Source organism: Lytechinus variegatus, chromosome 13, assembly GCF_018143015.1.
Source record: "Lytechinus variegatus isolate NC3 chromosome 13, Lvar_3.0, whole genome shotgun sequence".
In the NCBI taxonomy this organism is placed as follows: domain Eukaryota; kingdom Metazoa; phylum Echinodermata; class Echinoidea; order Temnopleuroida; family Toxopneustidae; genus Lytechinus; species Lytechinus variegatus.
This window is the reverse complement of record NC_054752.1, coordinates 24,807,937-24,831,073: the sequence shown is the minus strand read 5'-3', so window position 1 is coordinate 24,831,073 and position 23,137 is coordinate 24,807,937. Positions and strand designations below refer to the sequence as shown.

General features: G+C 36.2%; 1 protein-coding gene across 1 annotated transcript in view; it reads left to right on the top strand.

Moving 5' to 3' along the window:
* The first annotated feature begins 5,784 nt into the window (after positions 1-5,784).
* LOC121425898 (sodium-coupled monocarboxylate transporter 1-like) overlaps positions 5,785-23,137 on the top strand; it is a 22,906-nt gene continuing 5,553 nt past the window's right edge. Inside the window, exons 1-11 of the mRNA XM_041621992.1 lie at positions 5,785-6,140; positions 8,725-8,790; positions 10,391-10,442; positions 12,577-12,644; positions 13,410-13,564; positions 16,811-16,948; positions 18,110-18,239; positions 19,286-19,374; positions 20,950-21,062; positions 22,132-22,202; positions 22,587-22,673. Of these exons, the coding sequence (XP_041477926.1) occupies positions 5,799-6,140; positions 8,725-8,790; positions 10,391-10,442; positions 12,577-12,644; positions 13,410-13,564; positions 16,811-16,948; positions 18,110-18,239; positions 19,286-19,374; positions 20,950-21,062; positions 22,132-22,202; positions 22,587-22,673 (1,311 nt within the window). The 5' untranslated portion in view covers positions 5,785-5,798. The remainder of the gene's footprint in view (positions 6,141-8,724; positions 8,791-10,390; positions 10,443-12,576; positions 12,645-13,409; positions 13,565-16,810; positions 16,949-18,109; positions 18,240-19,285; positions 19,375-20,949; positions 21,063-22,131; positions 22,203-22,586; positions 22,674-23,137) is intronic.

The window sequence follows — 23,137 nt, the reverse complement described above, 5'->3', positions numbered from 1 at the left end:
GATATATATATATATATATACACAACAAAAAAGTAAGTCCCCCCAAAACAAACATCAATAATTTCCGAACCAATGCGAGTTTTTGATATATTTTTACAGGGGGTGTAGGTAATTTTACAAGCTACCCTCTGAGTAAATGTTGTGGACGTATCTTACGTCATGCCTCAGTGAGCACCGTCACAAGGCAAAAATGTCACTTTTCTAAAGTCACAAGCAAAATATCATGACTTTGATCCATTTTATTGGAACTAATTCCACATTCTCATCATGAAAAAAAGTCAGAAGGCCTGTAAATGGTACTTTCTAAAAGACGATACATCTTTTTCAGTTTCACGGTTCACGGTTGAATAAACTCAAGTCCAAATTTGCTATATAGTATTTGGGGGAAGACTATCTTCAACAATATTAATCGTTTCACGGTTCAATGAACGTTTATTGGAAACAAAATAATGCGATTTTCAAATATCGTAGGCAAGTATTGCTTCATTTTGGTAACTAAAAATGATCTTTTCTCAACTTTTTCGTTATGTTCATGACCAATTAACATGCTTCAATGATTCAAAGGTGTCAAATTAAACATTTACGCTTGAATGAACATGTGGAATGTTATTAGCTCTTTTTAAGTTATTGGACAGTTCATTTGATTTGATTTTTATGAAAATCCCTATGTTTAATGCATCAGTGAGCACACAATATTCAAAAAGTGTGCAAATGAGAAGAAAGTTCAAGGCCTTGTCCCCACTCTATACCGTAACGAATGGTTATTTTGGTGTGCGCACCTTTTGGATAGTGTTACTCTGAAGCCATGTGCGAAATTTCATGAAATAACTGTTGGCAGAAGTAACAAAAACCGTCCATGAAACAAAACCTCATTTCATATTTGTTAAAATTTTGACTTCCTCTCTCATAGACTTGTGTACATTATGGGTGCATATGTTTAAGATATACGTAACCCCTTATTCAATATGGTGGGACTTTTTTCCAAGGCTGTCTTTAGCAATGTCTTTTGGCAGTAATGTTTATCAACCTATGGGCAGAATTCTGTGCAAAAATGAAATCGATTTGTTCATTTATTGATGAGTGAGCACGCATCAAAGTGGGAAAATTGGTATTTTCAATGTCACAGACTCATTTTAAAGGGTATAAGTGAACATTGGGGGCAAATTTGGTTTCAAATGTGTCTTTAATTGCTGTTGTTTTTATCATCCATCATTTCTATCACCAAACACTTTCCGAACTTTAACCATTTTCATGGTTAAACGAACACATTTGAAAACTTAGGAATGAATACTCTTTATGCATAAATGTATTCCCTAACAATTTCTCTGGATTAGTTGAATGTATGGACAGATCAGTGGTGGATCCAGAATTTTAAATGGGGGAGGGGCCTATAATCGGGGGAGCCATCAACATTTTCAAATTTTAACATGATCTAACAAGTTGTAGAAGATACTACCAAAAAACCCTATGATGATACGTCACAATACAGGGGCCGCAGAGCAGTTTTCAAAGTGGGGGGGGGGGGGCTGACCATGCCAAAAATCACAATCGTATTACATTTTTGTACTTTCTTATGGAAAAAAGTGGGGGCTGAAGCCCCCAGCCCCCCCCCCCCCCGCTTCCGCGGCCCCTGCAATACATCGTGCTCACTCAACCATGAACATACGATATCAAAATTTGGTCTGAAGTGGTTAAATGATGTATAGTAAAACAGCATAACACCATAAAATTCATCTAAAAACAATTTTTGCCCAACTTTGTATTTGCACAATCTGAAAAACGACTCTTGCGACTTTCAAAAATGGTAATTTTTGATTCAATCTTTAATTACTCATGCATGACCCAACCGATCAATCTCATTTTCCCCCCGGAGTTGCTTATTGAGTGTAAGAAAACACCCATGAAATATCATATCTCAAAATAATTCGGTTCAAAAGTTACAGCAATTTGATTTAGGGGGGACTTACTTTTTTTGATGTGTATATATCCAATTCTGGTAGGGTTTCACAAGTCAATTACTCTTTAAGAGATGCATTTTCATAATCTTGAAAAGAATTGCTTCCCTTGTTTAGGGTACTTTTCGAAACTGCATGGTCGTACCTGGTATCCACTCATCAACGGAAGTGGTTCCCCAAGAATTTGAATCTAATCCCCCATTTCTGGGGAAAGTAAAACATAATGCCCATTACATCGTGTGCTAGAGGCATATAGTTTGTGTAGAAGGAGTAAACAAAAGAAACAAAAGAAACCCGCAAGTTCAAACGTATTGCATATGCTGTGTACATATCAACGCATGCGAAATGGTTTCGGCTCGAGAGGTTGATCTAACCCATGGAATCAATTGCCAGTGATCCACCAATAATCCGCATTAAATGCAATATCGATTCGATGGACTGTAATTATCTATATCTAAGCCTTAATTCAGTAAGTTTTTCCTCACTCAATATGTACTCGATTTGTTTGAAAAACCACTTTCTTATCCATGTCATAATCTATTTTAGGTCCTGGATTTTGAATATCTCCAGCCATCAGTCGTAATGTACTGCGTGTATGGTGTGGGTGTCGCGGGAAAGAATTTTGCAGATCTGTATGGCCTGTAACCCCCCTGTAACACAAAGCTTAGCATCGATGGTAGAGCAGTTTTCTACGTTTGATTCTATTGACTATAATGTACAATCAATCCTAAAAATCAAGCGTATGATTAAGCGTTAACTTTTGTGTTGTACGACCCAAATATTAGCGTCCGTGAGGATTGCGAAAGGTCCCAGTTATCTCGTCACCGACGTAATCCCTCAGTTTTAACTGCGACTGCCTACACTAACTTCTGTGGTTTAGGCCAATTCTAGTTTAGGTGGTTCTCCCTGAATTACTCAAATTAACCTCCAAATATACCCCACCGTTACAGGAATAACTGTAAAATTTCTGTAAAGTAATTCAAAGAATTTCAATAACAGATGAGTGTATAAAACACATTCTTATTAATAAAAGACACTTCCTGTGCATCTGTACCCTACATTCATCAATTCCAGACCACTGTATTGGCTATTTATGACACCTGTATGAAAATGCTTCACCTAATAAGAAATATTTCTAACATCTGTACAAAATATGACACCAATCTGGTACACTTGTACTCTAAGGGGGGGGGGGGGTATCAAACGTTCCCAACGCTTGCTTTTGAAATATTCAAAACATATGTAAATGCTCGTCTATAAGTCTACCCTAATCTGGACCAAGTAAATATGTTTAATACATTTTAAAACTTTAACTGAAACATATCTATGATTAAAATTCTTTCCTTCAAATCTGCCATTCAAATAAAAAATGAGGTCATGGGCGAAAACCTCTCTCTTCCGTTGCCCCAAATGCCACCTTTTACCTAGCCTTTTTACAAGGGCTTACGATGTGGGCTTTATTCCTCGTTAATCAGTGGCTGAGGCAAGACTAGCGGCAGACGAAGAGAATTTGCGAATTTAGTCGCGAGGCCCTTTGGATTCTGGTGAAGACATGAAATGATCATGTGAGCATCCCGATGCACCCATCCGCACCGTCGGTATCTATGACGTCATGGGACCGAGTTCGTTTGCTTCTGCGGCACAGGGTCATACAGGGTTCGCTGATCGGCCGCTACCTCTCAGGTAGTGATTCGGATTCGGAAACAATGGTTAACATAAGAAATCCAAATCAGATTCATATTAACGCCCAAGTCCACCCCCCAAAAAAACTTGATTTAAATAAACGAGGAAACTTCAACAAGCATATCATTAAAAATTTCATCAAAATCGGATGTAAAATAAGAAAGTTATGACATTTTAAAGTTTCGCTTCATTTCACAAATTGGTTATACGCATATCTCGGTAGGAATGCAAATGAGGAAACTGATGACATCACTATTTCTTTTGTATTTTATTATATGAAATATTTTAATTTTCTCATTTTCCTAATTTCATGTGAAATGAAGTTTCATTCCTCCCTGAACCCGTGGAATTCCATTATTTTAACATTTTGTGCTCCAGGCAAGGAGGTCCTAATCATCAAATTCGTAAAATCGAAATATTGTATAATTTAAACAATAAAAAAAAACACAAGAAATAGTGAGTAACATCATCGACACTATCATTTGGATGTAACTGGCTCGTTCATATAACCATTTTGTCAAAAATAAGCGAAACTTTGAAATGTCATAACTTTCTTGTTTTAAATCTGATTTTGATGGAATTTTCAGCATTGTGCTTGTCTGATTTTTCTCTATTGATTCAAATCAACATTTTTCTGAGGTGGACTTGACCTTTCAAGGCCCTGTGACTGAGCAGGAAATCGTCGTACTCAGTCAGCTTTTTGCGAATAGCCTTTTTTCCAGTCGGTAGGTATGTAAAGTATCACAACAGACACAGGGCCTTGTTTAGAGGCTACCTGTTACCTATTTTATTATTTTTATGATCCACCTTATCTACTGGATCATTAAAACGTATTTGATGTGGGCGTAGTCCATGCATATAAAATAAGTAATGTGTTTACATTCTATGTCATTCACGTATGAATGTAGACAATATAAGACAGGGACTGCAGCAACTTAGTCAAGAAATTCCATCGAACTGAGGTTTATCAGTTGCAAGTTCTATCGTAAGTAAAACAAAATGTATATCTTTCTCAAATTTGATTTCGTTGCAAAATGGACCTATACACACTTAAAACTGGTTGGCAAAACAAGGCCCAATTCTTAACCATCCCTGGGCAACATGCTGTCCACACGTACAACTATTGGTTAAAATATGTCCCAACAGGGTAATTAAACTAATAATTGGTTAATAATTTTGCTCAATTGGATAATAAGTGCCAAGAATATATATATAGATATTACCCAGGCCAACACAGTGGAGATTAAGTATGATATCACACAATTAATACAATAAAACAGGGTGACTTTCGACTTTCAAAATTTACAATTTCTTTTTTTGCAAAATAGATCAACTAGATTTCAGGAATAAAAAAAATTAATTCCCTAAACTGTAAATTAAACTTATTGCGAATTACATTTCATTCAAAATAAATTAAAGAGCACAATGATTGCCACTTGAAATTATTTTAATGATTGTGATTATTTCTTGAATGTTCATTAAATTATTAAGATTTCATATGAATTTATTAATATATTTCTATCGTTATCTATTTTAAATCATTTTCTATGTAATTTTATTGTATTCTCGTTTTATTTTATTATTGTTATGTCGAGGGTTGCTTGTTTTCAAGTTTTTAACTTTTTGTTAGCAATCCTGGCATTTCATGCGCTAAATTGTTTATATCGATTATTCTGTTGTGAATTTTATCTTACCAAATAAATTTTAATCGGTTAATCTGAATGTTGCCCAACATATTAAGTGTGAATGTTTTGTACTCAAGTAGCTTGACATTATAGTTTATTGATTTCCGATATGGTGTCCTAAGACTGGAAAGAACAACTATCAATTTAGCCTGTAACTCTTTTTAGATCAGAATTGATTTCGAAAATAATTGAAATGATTGGAATAAACAAAGGCTGTAACCGGCTTACATTTTTTTCATTTCACAGTTACTACGAGAATCATTTCTGAAAGTTAAGAAGTGTGTGAGATTACGAATAACTGATCATTATGTTGATGAGAATGTGTTCGCGAATATGTAAATATGTAAGCTATGTTAATCGGCGATTAGAACAAAATATTCCTGATAAAACCCTGAAACTTGTCAAAATATGAGTGTGGAATTTGTATGCATGTATTTGATTGTTTTCATTCCTAGTAACATATTCTTGATCAACGATGGAAACCGCACGTCACTTTGCAATATGGGATTATGTCATCTTCGGGGTGATGCTACTCTTCTCGGCAGCGATCGGCATCTATTTCGCCTTTTCCGGTGGACGCCAGCGTACGGCCGAAGAGTTCTTTCTAGGAGATCGGAAAATGGGCATGATACCAGTTGCGATGTCGGTCGTTGTCAGTTTCGTGTCTGCCATATCGGTCATTGGAACTCCAGGCGAGATCTATATGTATGACACTATGTTTGCTTGGTCACTGGTGTCATACGCGGTTTCAAACTGCCTCATCATACGCCTCTTTCTTCCAATTTTCTTTCGTTTACGCATTACCAGTGTTTACCAGGTATAAAATGAACAATAATTAATGGAACTATCCCCCACTATGTAGATATTGTTTCTCAATTATTGGTAAATGACAGGTGTTATATCAATTAATGTCCTAAATAAATACAGTTCGGTATTCATGTATAAAGCTTATGTCACAGTAGTCCAATACGATTCTGGACGACGCTCTTAAACTTGATTATGCCACATCGTACGATCTCCCTACCATGCTTACTGACATCGTATCCCTTATTCTAGGTTTTTTTCGCTTGACAAATTGTCGAGTCTCAAAAGTGTTTCTTAAAATTTGGAATCACTTCTTTCAATTCAATTCGATTCAATTCCTTATCATTTTCATTGGCAGAGATGTCCAGTTGAATGACCAGTTTGACATGCGACATGTTTCTTTCATGGAACCTACCCTTGATCAAAATAAATTCCATGTAAACTAAACCCCTCAAAAAAGTTTGGAATTCTGAGTTTGGCCGTTGATTTCTCCCCACTATCAATTCTACACAATCATGACAATGCATATTTGACATCATTCGAAAGATCATTTAATTCTCTTTAAAAGATACCATGCTTGTTATGATCATGGCACCACGAAAAGTGTAGGATTCAAAAGTGTTGGATGAGGTCTGAGTTGAAAAGCTGCAAAACGGGCGAAAAAAGGTTTGAAAATCTGAGTTTGGCCATTGAAATCTCCCAGCTCACAATTTTACACAATGCATATTTGATAGGGTTCGAAAGATCATTTAATTACTTTTAAAAATGATCATGCCATCACGAAAATAGCAGGATTCAAAAGTGTTGGATGAGGTCTGAATTGAAAAGCTGTGAAACAAGCAGAAATAGTCATGGAGGGTCAATACAATACATGATTCTTTTGTCTGTGTCAGTAGAGATAGCCCCTGCTTCTTCTTTTTTCATGCTTTGGTGTGGTTTATGGAGTGATGGTTCTGTGAGATAATATGGTTTGAGTCGTCGTTGAAAATACCCATGCATGTTTGTTTGTTATGTGTTTCCTTGTGCAAGTGTTTTGAGGTGTGTTTGATTCCATGTTAATGTTAAGGTGCATGAAAACAAAGGAAACAGCTGAGAAAATCGCTCATCACCACGGAAAAAGAACAGTGACTTTCAATATCGTGTCATTTTGCAACAATTTTGACATTGCCTCACATTTCAAGGCACTGCATCTCCATGTGAACCATAATCATATCCTGTACTGTATCATTTTAAAGATAATTATATGATATATTCATTGATATTAATTACACATCGATAGTAAAACCGAGGAGGGATTATCGATCAAAATCAAAAGAAACCGCTGAGAAACTCACTGATCACTACGGAAGAAAGAACAGTGACTTTCAATATTGTGTCGTTTTGCAACTTTTTAATTTTGACCTTGCCCCCACATTTCAAGGCACTGCACCTCCATGTGAACCACAATCACATCATGTAGGGCATCATTCTAAAGAGAATCAAATGATATATTCATTAATATTAGTTACGCGTTGATATTTACTAAAACCGAGGAGAAATTATCGATCTTAATCAGATTTCCAAACTTTTTTGGAGGAGTTAGATAGGCATTGTAATTTTGCACATGCGCTGTGTATCGCAGAGTGTCCCTCCAACGACTCCACCAAAATTATAACGTAATTGCGTTATATATTACTTCCGCTAGTGTACGTGTAGATCGAAGTCCAACGTCTTTGTTGGATTTTACTATGCAGTTTTCCCTCAGGGACGTAGGGAGGGTTCAAGTACAGATAAAAATATACTGTCAAGTGCCATTCATGAAAACAAAAACAAAACGACAGCTCTTTAAACGATGACGAAACTGCTGTTCCGTTTCACCAATTTTCGACAAAGAATTATCAGGGGCCCGTTGCAAAAAGAGTTGCAATCAATCGCAATTACAAAAATCATGCGCAACTTGGTTTTCAACCAATCAACAGCACGCATTTTTGACTTGCCATTGATTTTTTGATTTGCGTTTAAACGCAACTCTTTCTGCAACGGGCCCCAGTTGTCTTTGTCATGTGACAATACACTTCACGGTGTTCTTAAATCCGCCGTGCATCGTGGAACGAAAACTTCAAGATGGAGTTTTTCTTTTTAATTTTGTTCAGCGACATACGGATGATTCAGGAACAATTTAAATCTATTGTAAAATGCACATGATGACAAAGAACAACAAAGAAGTGTTTGTCGACAGTTGATGAATCCAAACAGAAGTGTCTCGTCCAAAGTTTCGGAGGTGGCGAAAATTTGCAAACTCGTTGTTTGTCCATAATCAACAAGGACAAAACTGCTGTTTTGATTCATAAATTGTCTACATATTTTTTAGTTGTTCATTGCTATTATTTAGATATGATTAATATATTTTTATATCGTAATATCAAAAAGAGCTTGATATACTTTTATTCTAATAAACATGCAGCTGCAACAGAAAGCAAAATAGTTTAAGATAATCTTTCTCTACATGAGCATTGTCAGACCTCCTGTGCAGACCCATCTAGGTTTTTCGTTGACAGTATCGAATGAAGTTCTCACCGAATTCCATATTTCATGACATTTCTTTTCTTTTCATACAGTATCTCGAGATGAGGTTCAATCGAACAGTAAAAACTGCCTGCACAATTATATTCTCCATCCAAACAGTAAGCAACAGTCCTAGCCAAATGTGTTCTTAGATGGTTCTATGCTTGTCCCGTATTTGTATCTTTTAAGGGTTCCCTAAAATATTATAAAAAGCTACTTTGGAACCTTATGTTTTAGATTCTTTCTAGAGAAGATTCTTCAGCCCGTAAAGGATACTTTAATCCCCCTTATTTCTTGAGGTTTCCAAATACTGGACAAAAGAATTATAATTCGCACCTCAGTGAAGGGTTTGAATTATCATAAAACTGAAGAAAAAAATGTTGTTTGACGAAGGAGCAACAATTAGATGGCATATCCTTGTTGAAAATTTTAACCAAAATGATATTTTTTTCTATTATCATTTTGCCCGTTTATGAATGCAATAGATAGAAAAATAAACGAAAAAAAAAATAAGTCTGAGAATAGCAGGTGAGAATGACTGGTAAATATGCTAGTCCTGGGGCCCGTTGCAGAAAGAGTTGCGTTTAAACGCAAGTAAAAAAAAATGTCCCAAATGCGCGCTGTTGATTGGTTGAAACTCAAGTTGCGCATGAGTTTTAGAGTTGTGATTGATTGCAACTCTTTCTGCAACGGGACCCAGCATGGTTAATTTCAACAAGGAGGGAGTTTGAACCACAGTCATGCATGCTTCACGTAGAATCAGCTGGGTAATTTGCATGTAGATGGATAATTCACACAGCAAAAACTGTGGTGTTAACCGGTGTACATAGAGGACCACACCAGTTAGTTTACACCGGTGTTAAATTGGTTGTGTTAGTTTTACACTTATAGGTGTCATTACAACACCTATGGTTGTTACATTTACACTCGTTGGTGTTATGTTCAATCTCTAGGGTGTTATTTTAACACCTCAGGGTGTGGTCCTCTTTTAACACCAATCGGTGTCAGTTTTAGCACCACAGTTTTTACAGTGCATCCACCTCTATGTTGCTCAGCCAAATGTGACAGGCGGTTGTAATATTTAAATATATAAAGTTTCTTCTGATTTTGTTTGAAAAAAAAAAGAAAAATGGTGCCCCATAATGTTTGCAAGGGAATGCCAGTTGAATCAAAGATTGGAGTTACATTCTTGGTTGAATCCACACAATGACGAGGGTTCCGTAACACAAAGGTTAGCGGTTGATCGTACGCTTGATTTTCACGATTGATTGTACAGTGTGGTCAATGAAATCAATCGTAGAAAAATGTTCTACGATCATAGCTAAGTCTTGTGTTACGAGCCCCAGATCGATCAAATGAATTAGTAATAATTAGAATAAATAAATTTTAAAAAGTCTATAACAAACACATCTCATGGGCTGCTTTTCAAGATCTATGAGTACAGACAGGGTGATGGATAGCTCCTAGCATGTGGTTATCTCGATTAAAATTGTATTTTTGTCGTTGTTTATTTTATCTTACATATAATAATAGTGCTATCACGGTATTTCATACCGAGTGTAACGTCCTCGTCTGCTCGCCGTGAAACTGAAAGCATTCATTTCATTTATCATTGTTGATCAAATCGGTTCGACAGGATGCCAAGCTGATAAGCCAAGGTCAGGTTTGATTTTGGATGAGTTTTAATCGTATTTGTTTTGGCAACCATTTTATTTGCAGGTACTCTACATGGGGATTGCAATGTACACACCCGCACTCGCGATCAATGCAGGTCAGTTGATTGAGATATTGAAGCCATAAACGAAAATAAACGAAGTCACGAAATGCATTATCTTAAAAAGGGTCATATAAAAACGACTTTATCAAATTTGAACACCACAGTCTTAGTGCATGATTTAGCATACACCATTTCATTTTTATTGCATGTTGTTTTATAAGTGCATAAATGACCAAAATCGCTCTGTTTATAAGTAATAAAAACGACAGTCTCATAAATCCAACAAATCAATATCATAATATATCCTTTCCCCTATATATGATTTCATGAGTGCACTTATGTTATTTGTCGTAAACAACATGTTTCAAGCTCTTTCTCATCATGCTGCGTTTAAATTGCCTGCGCAAAGCCCACAAAGATATTTGATAAAATCATATGACAAGAAAGACTTCACCCCAATTTTTATTTTCTTTTACAGTGAAAAATATGCGAAACCTGTTATGTTCTTTTTAATTACATAGCCTACCATCTGTTGGTTTGGACTCTGTTTCGTTGGTATGACTCTACCATTAATGACAACCAGGGTCCTGGGAACGATTTTTAATAGTGGATGCTGAGGACTTGTTTTACAATTTAAAAAATTACATGCATAAAAATACAAAATGAAAAAAAAACTAAGTGCATAATTAAAAAAAAACATGAATAAACAAATAAATTAATTCATAGAAAAAAATAATAATACGAAATAAAAAAAATTGCTCCAAATCTATTTTTAAGAGCAATAACATTTTGGGGGGTTAAATTTGTTCTTTTTTGTTTGTTGTCGTTTTGTTTTGAGGGGGACAGTGGGGAATGGCTTGTCAACCTGATTTCCAGGAGGTGCTGCATATTGTTAATAAAGCCCTCAATGTAGCCCTTCCTAGGGCCATGATGAACACAGTAGAGCAAGTTTTAATAATTCTGGCAAATACAAATATAAACTCGATTTTTCTTACACATGTAATGATATCTATGGTACTCTTTAAAATGATATTTCCCGATTTCATGATAATAATTAATCTCCATCATTTAAAAGGAGGTGAAATTGAAATTCTTTATTAGTTCCAACCCATTGTTATGTCACTAACTATGCCACGAAACCGACCGATTATGTAATAATAATGTAATGGATTTTGGTCTACTTGGAGTTGAATTAGCTGGTGTGTCCGAACAAAACTTACAAAACATTAACGAATTTATGTAAAGAAAATTATAAAAACCAAAAACAAACAATAATTGAGTCCTGTGTCCACTATTAAAAAACATTACTCTAAAAAAACCAAAATATTATTGATGTTTTTGGCACTTTTGTTCCGTTTTCTCTTGCATTCATGAACAATCAGAATTTTCGCCAACAAAAAAATGGGGGAAACAAATAGCTTCAATGCAGCAAACAGTTAAAATTTGCTGGTGTCACCGGAAGACAGAAACTTACTAACAGTATCGAATTTATGCAAAGAAAATTAAAAAAGAACAAACAATGATTGAGCCCTGTATGTCCACTATCAAAAAAATAATAAAACTCTAAAAACCCAAAATATTATTGATGTTTCTTGGCATTGATGTTCCATGTTCCATTAACAAACAGAATTTTCGCCAAGAAAAAAATCGGGAAAGAAATAGCTCCAATGCAACAAACATTAAAATAGGCCGATATGCACTGAGAAATAAAGGTTCATTTTTGCACCTAACACCGACAGCACCATTTGGGGCGTAATTTTGCACCGTATGTAGAAAAGGTGCAAAAAATGCATCTTTATGACTTTTTATGAAGAGATGGAGCCAGGATGAACAATTATGATGGTGATTAATTTAGTTAAACTCTATAGCGGAGAAGCTAATAATTAGCTTTGGAATGTCTATACAATACTAATCAGTACTAATTATGGTGGAATATAGAAATCTGTATAGATTCATAGAAAACATCTTCAAAACTCGTATTTGAACTGCATCGTGTAGATATACGTCATAGATGCTGCATGACCTCCATATTTGTTTTCCTTTATTTTCTCTTACTTTTATTTTCCACCCCTTTTGCTCCTTTTCTCGCCAGTTTCACCATTTTCTTTTAATCCCATTTGATTTGTATTTATCTATTTATGATTTAATTCAAACTTTAAATTCAATCTTTTTCTTGTGCAAAATGTAGTTACTGGAATGGATCTGTGGGCTTGCGTTGTTTCTACTGGTGTCATCTGCATATTCTACACCTCAGTGGTAAGTTATTAGTATTTCCTTAAGAAAATACACACATGTATTTCGTATGTTTTCGTAAAGATCAGAAAATTAAAGAGGATTGATAACGATGGTAGCATATTTGATTAACTTGTGCTTATAGAAAATGTTTGTGATGGTTGAATAATCTTATTCAATTTTACTATTGTGGTACTACACTTTTAATTTCTTCTAAATTCTACTTCGCGTTCTTCCTTGTTTTCTTCCTAATGGCGCCACTCTTTGAACCTCTCGCTGTTGTTATCATGATCAAATTATGCTTGTTCCTAATAATTTGTTTTACCATTGTAGCATTTTTATTCGGTTGTATATCATAGATAAATATGTCATCTTATTCCATGCGTATAAATGAAATCATCATAATCACCAACAACATTATCATCAACAACAGTAATATCAGTAGCATCGTCAACATCATCAACATATCATCATTATCATCATCGTCATCATCATCATCAACAACAACATTTATGTCAGCATCCTCATCAACATCATCAACATAAATTATCATCATTATCATCATCATTATTATCATCATCATCAACACGGTAAGGCCAGCATCATTATCAACATATCATCATTATCATCATCACCATCATCATCATCATCAACAACATCACCATCATCTTCTTCATCATCACACGTTTATTTTTCTCTTCCTTATCATCACCATTATCACAAGGCCATCATAACAGGTAGTAGCATCTTGATTATGCATTTTCCAATTTGCGTTCAATATTAACTTAGGGCGGCATGAAGGCCGTGTTGTGGACCGACACACTACAGACGGTTATCATCCTGCTCGGCGTGATCGCCGTCATCGTCAAAGGATCAATCGACGTCGGTGGCGTAGGGGAAGTCTTCCGCATTGGTCATCAAGGAGGAAGGATCAAGCTTGATCAGTGAGTTTTTAATATTATATAACAAATACTTGGCCACCCCTGCTGGAAAAAAAAGGCGCCGTACACGTGTTCACAGTGTGTTACATGTTGGACTTATTCACACGTAATTGATACTCAAGGCTCGGTTCCATTGCACTTACGGATGCAAAGCGGATATGAAACCTAAACAAAAATCTTACCATCCTGCGTTTAAGCTGCACAAAAATTATAGAACGCCGGTACGATGCAAATCCGAACAAGAAACATTGCATGTCAGTTATCATCCATTAAACGTCCGCTGTATCCTCTGTGCATCCACGCAAATCAGACCCACTGAAGCTGAACAACGGAAAGAGGGAGGAAAGATATGAAGGTACATGGAACGTCTATACATCGTTGGTAGCACGGAAATATAAAAGGTGTAAGCGTATGCATCTCGTAAACAAAGTATTCACCCCCTTCCCCGTAACCTTATTTATTTATTTTTTTAATTCATTTATTCATCTATTTTTGTTGTATTTTTTCTTTAAATATATATTTTGGGGGAGGGGTAATCATTGAGAAAAAAAGACGGCAGCCCCGCCCCCCTTGCGCTCGCGTGTATGTCTCTTGCTCGTAATCAAAATAGCTAACATTTTTTTTTGTTTTTATATTGCCTCTAATGGTGTACGTTGATTCGCTGTCATGTTCCCGTTGATAAATACAGTAAGGTCGAGGGAAATGTGATTCTACGAGGCAGTTTCCTTTTCTATTGTGTCATCTGTTTATGTTTAATGACATTAGCATGAATAACCCTGATCTCATACCGCAATACCCTTGAACTTTTCCGAACACACTTGACATTATTTTACCGTGTGAGAGTCCAATATATATCCATTAATCATACTAGAGTTCGATTCCTGCATGGTAATTCCATGGGATTTGTCTTCGGATATCTTTTCTTTCGATCTCTTTATTTGATAAAATTAGTACGCAACATAACATGGCCCTGGGAAGCTGGGGTGCTGGGCATTGGCGACGGAAGCCAAAAAAGTTAGGGGGTGTCCAGCTGAAATTTTGGGATGGACACAGGTAACAAATTGGACAAGCGCCCCCCAAAATAAAAAAAAGGTCATCAACCGAAATTTCAGGGGGGGGACAACACACCTTTCAGGGGGGTTCCACGTGAATTTAGGTCTGGACGCAGGGGACAAAATTGACAAGCCAAAAAAAAAAAGTTATCAAAACTAAATTTAGGGGGGGACCGTCCCCCCACCGAAAATTTAGGGGGACACGTCCCCCCCCCCCCGCTTCCGCCGCCTATGGTGCTGGGGGTGCTAAAGCAGCCTTAAACTTTACCTAGGGGTGCTACGTGTATATAGGCAGCACTCCCTGGAAATCTATATAGTAGGAATGACAAAATGGACAAATATAACTAAAATGGCCTAATTTAAAAAAAAAAAACTTTGCATGTCACATTTGTCAGGACCAAGATGACCTTCATTTTGTCGTGAAACCCCTTTTTTCATTTAAAATTTACATCAGCACCCCCTTTGAAATAAAATCGTTCCCATGGCCATGCAAACATAAAATCACTCACGTCAACGAAATTATCATAATAATCATCATAAGGTCAGACAAAGGCATATTCTTGAGCGGAAATCCCTCCTCAAAGGTGAGGGGACACAATCGAGGTGTCACGCGCGTAAAACATTCCCCATAGACTTGTGTGTTAAAATGGCACTTTTGAAAAATTCATAAAAAATAAATGTGAAATTAGAGGGTGGAATGTTTACTACCATTGGATAGGATATATATCTGGCATTCCATATCTGACCAGGAAAGGGTAGCGTAGCCAGCTCATTTTAAAAATAAATTGCCATTTATGAAGATAACTATGAATTGATCAAATTCATCGACTCAAACAGTAAAATAGCCCTAATTAGTCCGCCAGTCAAAAAAATAGTTCCAAGTCACTTTTTATCTTCCCACTTTGGGCGAAGGGAGTTCAGTAGTTACCATTTCTAGAATCAGTGTTAGATTTTGAATCATATTCATACAGTTTTGTCAATCAGCAACATCAAATTGAAAAAAAATCGAATGGGTTGGGTCGAACGAATATCTTGAGCCCTCCTGATGTAATTAGGCTCATGGCACCTCGAATTTTCCATTGTTTTTAATCTTATACACATACGCTCACCTACCCATGTGTGAGTGTGTGGGCGTGCGTATATACAAACATACTTACATGCCCGTAAGCAAGGCATTTAATATACCTTGCTCTTTTATCCTTCTTTTAACTAAATGGAAATGCTATATGCATTATTGCTAACTTGGCGTGCACTTGTTGAAAAAAAATACATACATACATTCATACACACATATATATATATGAATATAAATATATATATCATTTTTTAGCCTTCTTATACAACAATATAGATATATAGGCCCCTAATTAAATGGTTAGACTTCGTAATTCCGTAGATTCGTTATTCCGAAGGTTTGTTAGTCCGAAAACGAAATAAGATTCGTTGTTCCGAAGGTTCGTTAATCCGAAAACGAAATAAGGTTCGTTTTTCCGAAGGTTCGATATTCCGAAAACAAAATAAGGTTCTTCATTCCAAAGGTTCGTTAATTCGAAAAATGATATAATCTGTGGCAAAGCCGGGAAAACCGGAAGGGTAAACGTGGTGAAGGGGGGGGCACCGTTGTTGTTCAATTGTCATGAGGATGGGGAGGCGAAAAGAAGGGCGGCGGAGCAAAGTAGAGTAATCAAGTAGAGCAAAGATTTCTGATTATGGTAAGATATATATTTAGGCTTTATTTTTCACGAGAGAGTGTAAAAAGCGAGCGGTTTGGGAAAATTTTCAATGCTGATTTTGTAAAACTAGTATTTTTGTCAACTGTGAATTGGGCATCCTTTCCTTGGAAGGTGTTGCGAGCGTGAATCGCAAGCTCAAACAACAAACAATGCGAACTACGAAGAGCGAGCAAAACAATTATGTAGTGACTGGAAACATGTTTTCCCCTCACCTTATTCTATTAACTCGTCTTCTTCATTTCATTTTTCTCTTCCTCTTTTCTCCTCTCTTGTTCCTTGTTTGCCTTTCTTTCCCTCTTTTTTTTCCTTTTTGCTCCTTCCACAAACAATGGGGGATTTTTTTATTGTGCCCCCTTCCAAAAAGTAGGGGGATGACCACCCCTGAGGTTTTCCAACCATGGGCCTATCCAGTTTTAGGATAATTATGAACATTTATTGTTACCGTTCAATGATTCTTCATACAGGTTTAGTGTCGACCCACGAATCCGCTACTCAGTGTGGAGTATGATGTTGGGGATGTTAACAACGAATATTGGGACAGGTGTGAACCAAACTGTTATCCAGAGACTCTTTTCATGTGGATCAAGAAGGAGGGCTGCACAGTGAGTACTGTACTTCTAGGGCAGTAGATAGTGTAGGGCGTTGCATGAGAATTACAAAAAACTGAAAATTAGCCCCATTTTAATCAGTGTATATATTCCCGGTTAGAAAGAATTACAAACTGGCTGCCCGCTGGGAAAGATTCATTTTCCTTTAATTTTTTGCTTGGGGTGCTGCACTGCAAAAACTCAGGTGTTGATTTAACACCAGACCAGAATCTATATTATGTCCACACCAGACAATTATTGAAACAACACCAGTTTGGTATCAAACCGATATTGTTTTAATACTAATTTGTGTTGTAAACACATATCTGGTGTTAATTAGACCAAAACATAACTGGTGATGTTTAACACTTCTCTGGTTTGGACATAAATAGATTCCAGGCTGGTGTTACAAGTTTTGCAGTGTGATGTAAATTTGACAAGCAAACCCCCCCCCCCAAAAAAAAAAAAAATAAATAAATAAATAAAAAATAAAGGTTTCACTGCAAAAGGAATGTTATTGTGTTCCCGAGAAATTTGACAAGCAAGATAAAAAGGTTTCACTACAAATGTATGTGATTTTTGGTTACATTCCATTGTTTAAAACAACTGCGAGCATTCCAGGGGTGCTGGCTATGGAGAATAATATACGCGGCCGCCCGGCAAGTAAAATCTTTGGGGTACCACTTCCCAGGGCCATGGCCACTTTACAGCACACTGAATTCAATGAGGCCTATATGTAGGCACTTATTTATTTGATAACATATTCCGACCCCATGAACTTAATTCCAAGTCTGATGTGTGAATTTTGGTTGTAATAGCACTCTACCGAAATATGATAATGAGCATGCTGAATCGAAAAAAAAAATGATCACGTCAGAATTTGTTTCTAAATAAGATGTATACCCAGTTGTTGCGTGTCTGGACGATCAATTTTAGAAAGTCATTTGGAAAAAAATTACAAGCGAAGTTTCATCAGTTTTTAGTACAAAATGATAGGAAATAGTACAAAGAACAAAATAGAAGATGATTACAAGTAGTGAATTCATATTTTTAGTGTAATCCACAGACAAAAAAGAAGGCATCAAAAAGATACAGTGTCCGGACACCCGACCCCCATCCTACGTTTCGAATAACATACATGATGCTGCATTTTTAATGGTAATGTATTATTCGTAGGGCGCTTATACTTGCTACCATCATCAAATTCTTTACTGTGGGACTTTGCATCTTTTCTGGGGTAGTTATGTACGCGTACTACGTAGACTGTGACCCCTATACACAAGGACTCGTGAAGTCACAGGATCAGGTAGGTTTGATGAAACTGGTCCTTCTCTTGCATGGATTATATTCATTTTCAAGCAGGGGCCCGTGTCATGAAACTTGTTATAATAACAATTACCGAAATCATTCCATTTGATTGGCTGATAGAGAACTTATTGTGCATTGTCATTAATAGGGCCTTTAACAAGGGTGCTAAAATATGACAAACATAATTCAGTCACATGCCAAAAATTTGAAATGTCAAGTGGAAAAAAGTTGTCTTAAAGATTCTTTTGTGAAAAGTAGGAAAGTGCGGATTGACCTCCTTGCCAAAGGACGCTAGGCCGCCCCGGGATTCGAACACACGACCCTCTGAGTCAGAACCGCTACACCACGACGCGTCGCTTCCACAGCTTCCCTTAATTAAAAAAATATCTCCCTTCTCACAACATAAGTAAATACGTCATTACTACTTTTACATTCTCGGAGCAAAAATATATAAAAATAAAAATTATGGCGTACCTTAAAACAATTTATTTATGTCAATAAATGCCGACATTAGCCATTCGGGGTGGACCCATCGGAACTACAAAGGTCCTTGATATTTTAGCGGAGTCCGTATTTGGCATAATATTTTCGGTTTTATATATTCACTTAATATTTATTGGTCTACTTCTGAGAAATACTATCACATTGGCCAGGTGGCTACAAGCCATTTATTCTATTACGAACAATTGGTTCGATTGACATTGGCAAATTGAGCTGCTGTAATTCACAATTCTGTTGTAATTTCGTGTAATTCATATTTTTACTTTGTCAAATAAACACCCAGTTCATCTACATGTAACCCTTATAGAAGAAATTGTGTCAGATCAAGTTGACGTGAGACGAAATAGGTATAGCCTAACTGTAATTAGTCAAAGTGCAGAAGGAATAGACCATATCTGAAGATGCCAAACGCAACGCAGATGCACAAGCAGGCGTTGGCCCATCGGCAATGCACCACATTTTCAATGAATTAGTTGTCTATAGTTACAGTATGTCGGATTATTCTTTAAGCACATTTTCTTCTGCTTATACATTTTTTCTTAGATCATGCCATTGATGGTTATGGATTTGCTTGGTGATATGCCTGGCCTCCCTGGACTCTTCCTTTCAGCTGTCGTCAGTGCTTCCATCAGGTAAGTTACATCAATGCATATAATATAGTACCTAATATCCCCCGCTGTAACCCACTTCCAGGTTGTCGTGGGCAGGGGCGGATCCATGATTTTTTTCGAAAGGGGGCACATTTTCTCGAGGAATAATTTGACAACCAGGCAAGCAACTTCTGTTTTAACAATGTTAACGGCATTTTTACATAGTTATTTTTACATTACAAATTTCAATTGTGCCTCTCAACAGGGGGCACGTGTGGCTGTGCCCCCCCCCCCCCCCTGGATCCGACAGTGGTCGTGGGGATTTCAATCCATTAACAATAAATGTATAAGGCTAATTTCATATGAGATCCACGCTCGAAGTCTATCTTATTTCCTTTGCTTACAATGTTAATGTATGTGGCAATAATGAAATTAATTGCTCAGTCACAAATAACGCCGTACGAACGTTTTAGCCCTTTCCGTAAGATCTTCGTAAGAAGGCCGTTCGAAACCAGCAACAAGTAATCATTAATGATACGCTTTGTGAACCATTCCCCCGAATTTGCGGAGTTCCCCATGGTTCCGTATTTGGCCAATCCGAGTTATTCTTTATACCACTCCACTTTCCAAACTCATAGAATCTCACCAAGATGGTCAGCATATAATGCACGCTGACGACACACAAATTATATTACTCGTAAACCCAATGCGAAGGCCGGAGTAACCCAAAGCGCCCTAGCTGCCTTGAGGACGTTATGGTTTGGGGTCAGAATAACAGAATCTGCCTTAATGCACGAAAATCTGAGATTCCACACATATCTTCAAAATCCAGACATACTCAATTCCCTGGCTTATCTACTGATAACATTTTCCTGAAGGGTAGTGAGTGTGTACGTAATCAATGTAGGATGATCCAAATGAATATCAAACAAAGTACAGACACAATGCTGAATCTAAATAAATTGACAGAGCAGAGTTCTTCAGTCATATAGTTGTTTAAAGGTCTACAGAGATCTACCAACAAAGAGGTATCAAACCTGCGACCAGGGCTCCGTAACACAAAGATTAGCGATTAATCGCTAAATGAACTGACCAATCAAGATCAATGTTACACGCGCATTTGTCGCAAAATACCGACCAGGAACCAATCAGAAGTGTTCTTTCATATTTTCGATTCATCGCAAACCTTTGTGTTACGGAGCCCAGATCTCAACATTTAGATTAACTAATCCTTAGTAATCTTTGGAATTATTGTTATGGTGAAATAAAACTCGCTACCCCCCCCCCCCCCTCCCATTAAAAATAATCAATAGTAATAATCATAGTGAATAATTATATAATAAAAAATAAATCAAAATAAATAAACAGTAATAATTAAAAAAAAAGTTAGGAATGAATAATGATCTAAGATAAAATAAAGAAAAAGAATAAATAGATAGAATATGAATGAATAGAAGAATAGGAAAAGAAAGTAAAGGAAATACAAATATACTTACATTTAAACTAATAAAGTATATTTTTTTCTGTAAACTACATTTTACGCATAAAAATGGAAAAAAATCGATGTTGAGCCTGACTGAAATTCGACCTCGTTCATTTTTTTTTATCTTTTGGCAGCACATTGTCTTCTGGCGTGAACTCATTGGCAGCTATATCCGGCGAGGATGGCGTGAAGGTCTTCTGGCCTAACATCAGCGAGAGGAATTACGCCAGGGTTATCAAATCCCTCGGTACTTAACTAACTTGAGATACACATATAAGTAGAATCATATTTGTTTCAACGTTCCTTCTTATGCAGTTTACCTCAACAAAAGACAATAAAGTGGGTGTGTGTTAATGGCAATGTCTAGCAAGTTGGAGGCATGCAGGTGAACCTGCATTTTTTGCGTGAAAATATAAAATTTTAAAAAGGGGTTCCTAATGACCACTGGAAGATGCCTAGTGGGTGAAAAATATATTTGTATTTATTATTGATATTCCCATCGATTTACATGAGGGTTTGCAAATGGACACCTATGTTCTTTTTGTCCCTATTCGAAACCAGAATCAAAGCGGGTTTTTTCATTTGAGGGAAAGGAAAGTATCAAGTGCCATGTTAATACTTGGAAAGGCAATTGACAATGAAGTTTACTGCAGCTCGTGTTGGATGATGACTTCATGAATGTGTTTGATTGTAAATTTGTTCAAGGTTGTGATTGCATTAGAATCAACGACCCCTGACATTTTCCACAGTGACAACTTTTCCTGTCTGTCTTACACTGGCAAAATAAAAATGGAATTTACATCCCCCAAAGAATACCTTCTGATTGTCTAAGAGTATGCATATACTTAATAAGAATGAAATCGAATAGTTAAGGAGGGAATCCTCTTTAAGAACACACTTAACTGTTTTGTTTCATGTTCATGGTTGTTTTTATAATTATTATTATCTTTATCATCATCATAGTCATCATCATCATTATTATTATTACTATCATTTTTATTATTATTATCATTATTATTATTATTATTGTTATTATTATTATTATCATCATCATTATTATAATAATAATATCATCATAATCATTATTATTATTAATATCATTATAACTATATTATTTATATTATTATTATTATTATCATTATTATTTCCAATTAGAATACACACGTTTGAAGTGATTCGTTGTTTGGTAGACTGTAGATCAATTGATGTTTTTATAAGAGATATAATTTCTTGCCCCTAAATCTATTCCAAATAATTTACCACTTTAAAAAAGACTTTCTTAAGTTACATGTATGTTCTTATGTCTTGTGTTGCAGCTGTACTGTACGGTGTTGTGAGTATTGGATTCGCCTTCATTGCTAGTAAATTAGGACAGGGTGTATTAGAGGTAAGGAATAAAAAAAATAGCGATGTTAATACAAACTGTGATGTCACACAGGAAAAACAGTGTAAAGCACGAACGAATAAGCAGCTTCCTAATGGCACCACCTACAATCCTTAACTACTCAAAACTGGCCCGGTTCTTGTCCATGTTCACCCACAATGCACTATTCTGAGTACATGTACTGTAGTCTCGTAATATTTTTATAACATACATGACATACACTTGAATTGATTTCCACTGGCTGAGTAAAAACCCTTTGAATTATAGCAGTACCTATTCAAATACAAACGAAATATATTTGCCATTAATTTTTTTTATATTAGAACAAATAGTTTATAACATGTACTCTTAATGTAATTCAATATCATTTCGCTTTTTCTTCCTAAGCTGTGTCTTTCGCTCATCGGTATCACATCTGGTTCAATAATTGGAGTATTCTTACTGGGTATTTACATGCACCGAAGCAACGCAAAGGTGAACACTGATTTTTTTAAGACATCTCATTTGGTTAAAAACACCGATAGATATGATATATTCCATTTTATCGATCATGTACATTGCAAACAAAATAAGTGGAAGGATTGGAGTATTGGAGTTTCATAAAAATCACTGACAATAATCAATAACAATCCACGATCCACGATCAAGAACATTAATCCCAGCAATTGACCAAATTCTTTACTTTAGACATACGATTACTTTAAACCCATCCCACCCCCACAAAAAAAAGTTTACGCCAACGGGTATCTGTTTAAGAAACTGAAACGTAGTCAACATACTCAAATATTGAGTTTTTCGTAAAGATCTCATGTTAAGCTAAATTTGATAAGCTGTCTGACGGCATATTTTTAGCACAAAACTGCACAGCCAATTCATAAGTTCATAATTTCTCCTGCGATATTAGCTCATACTCTGCTTCCCTAGGCCTACATCAATAC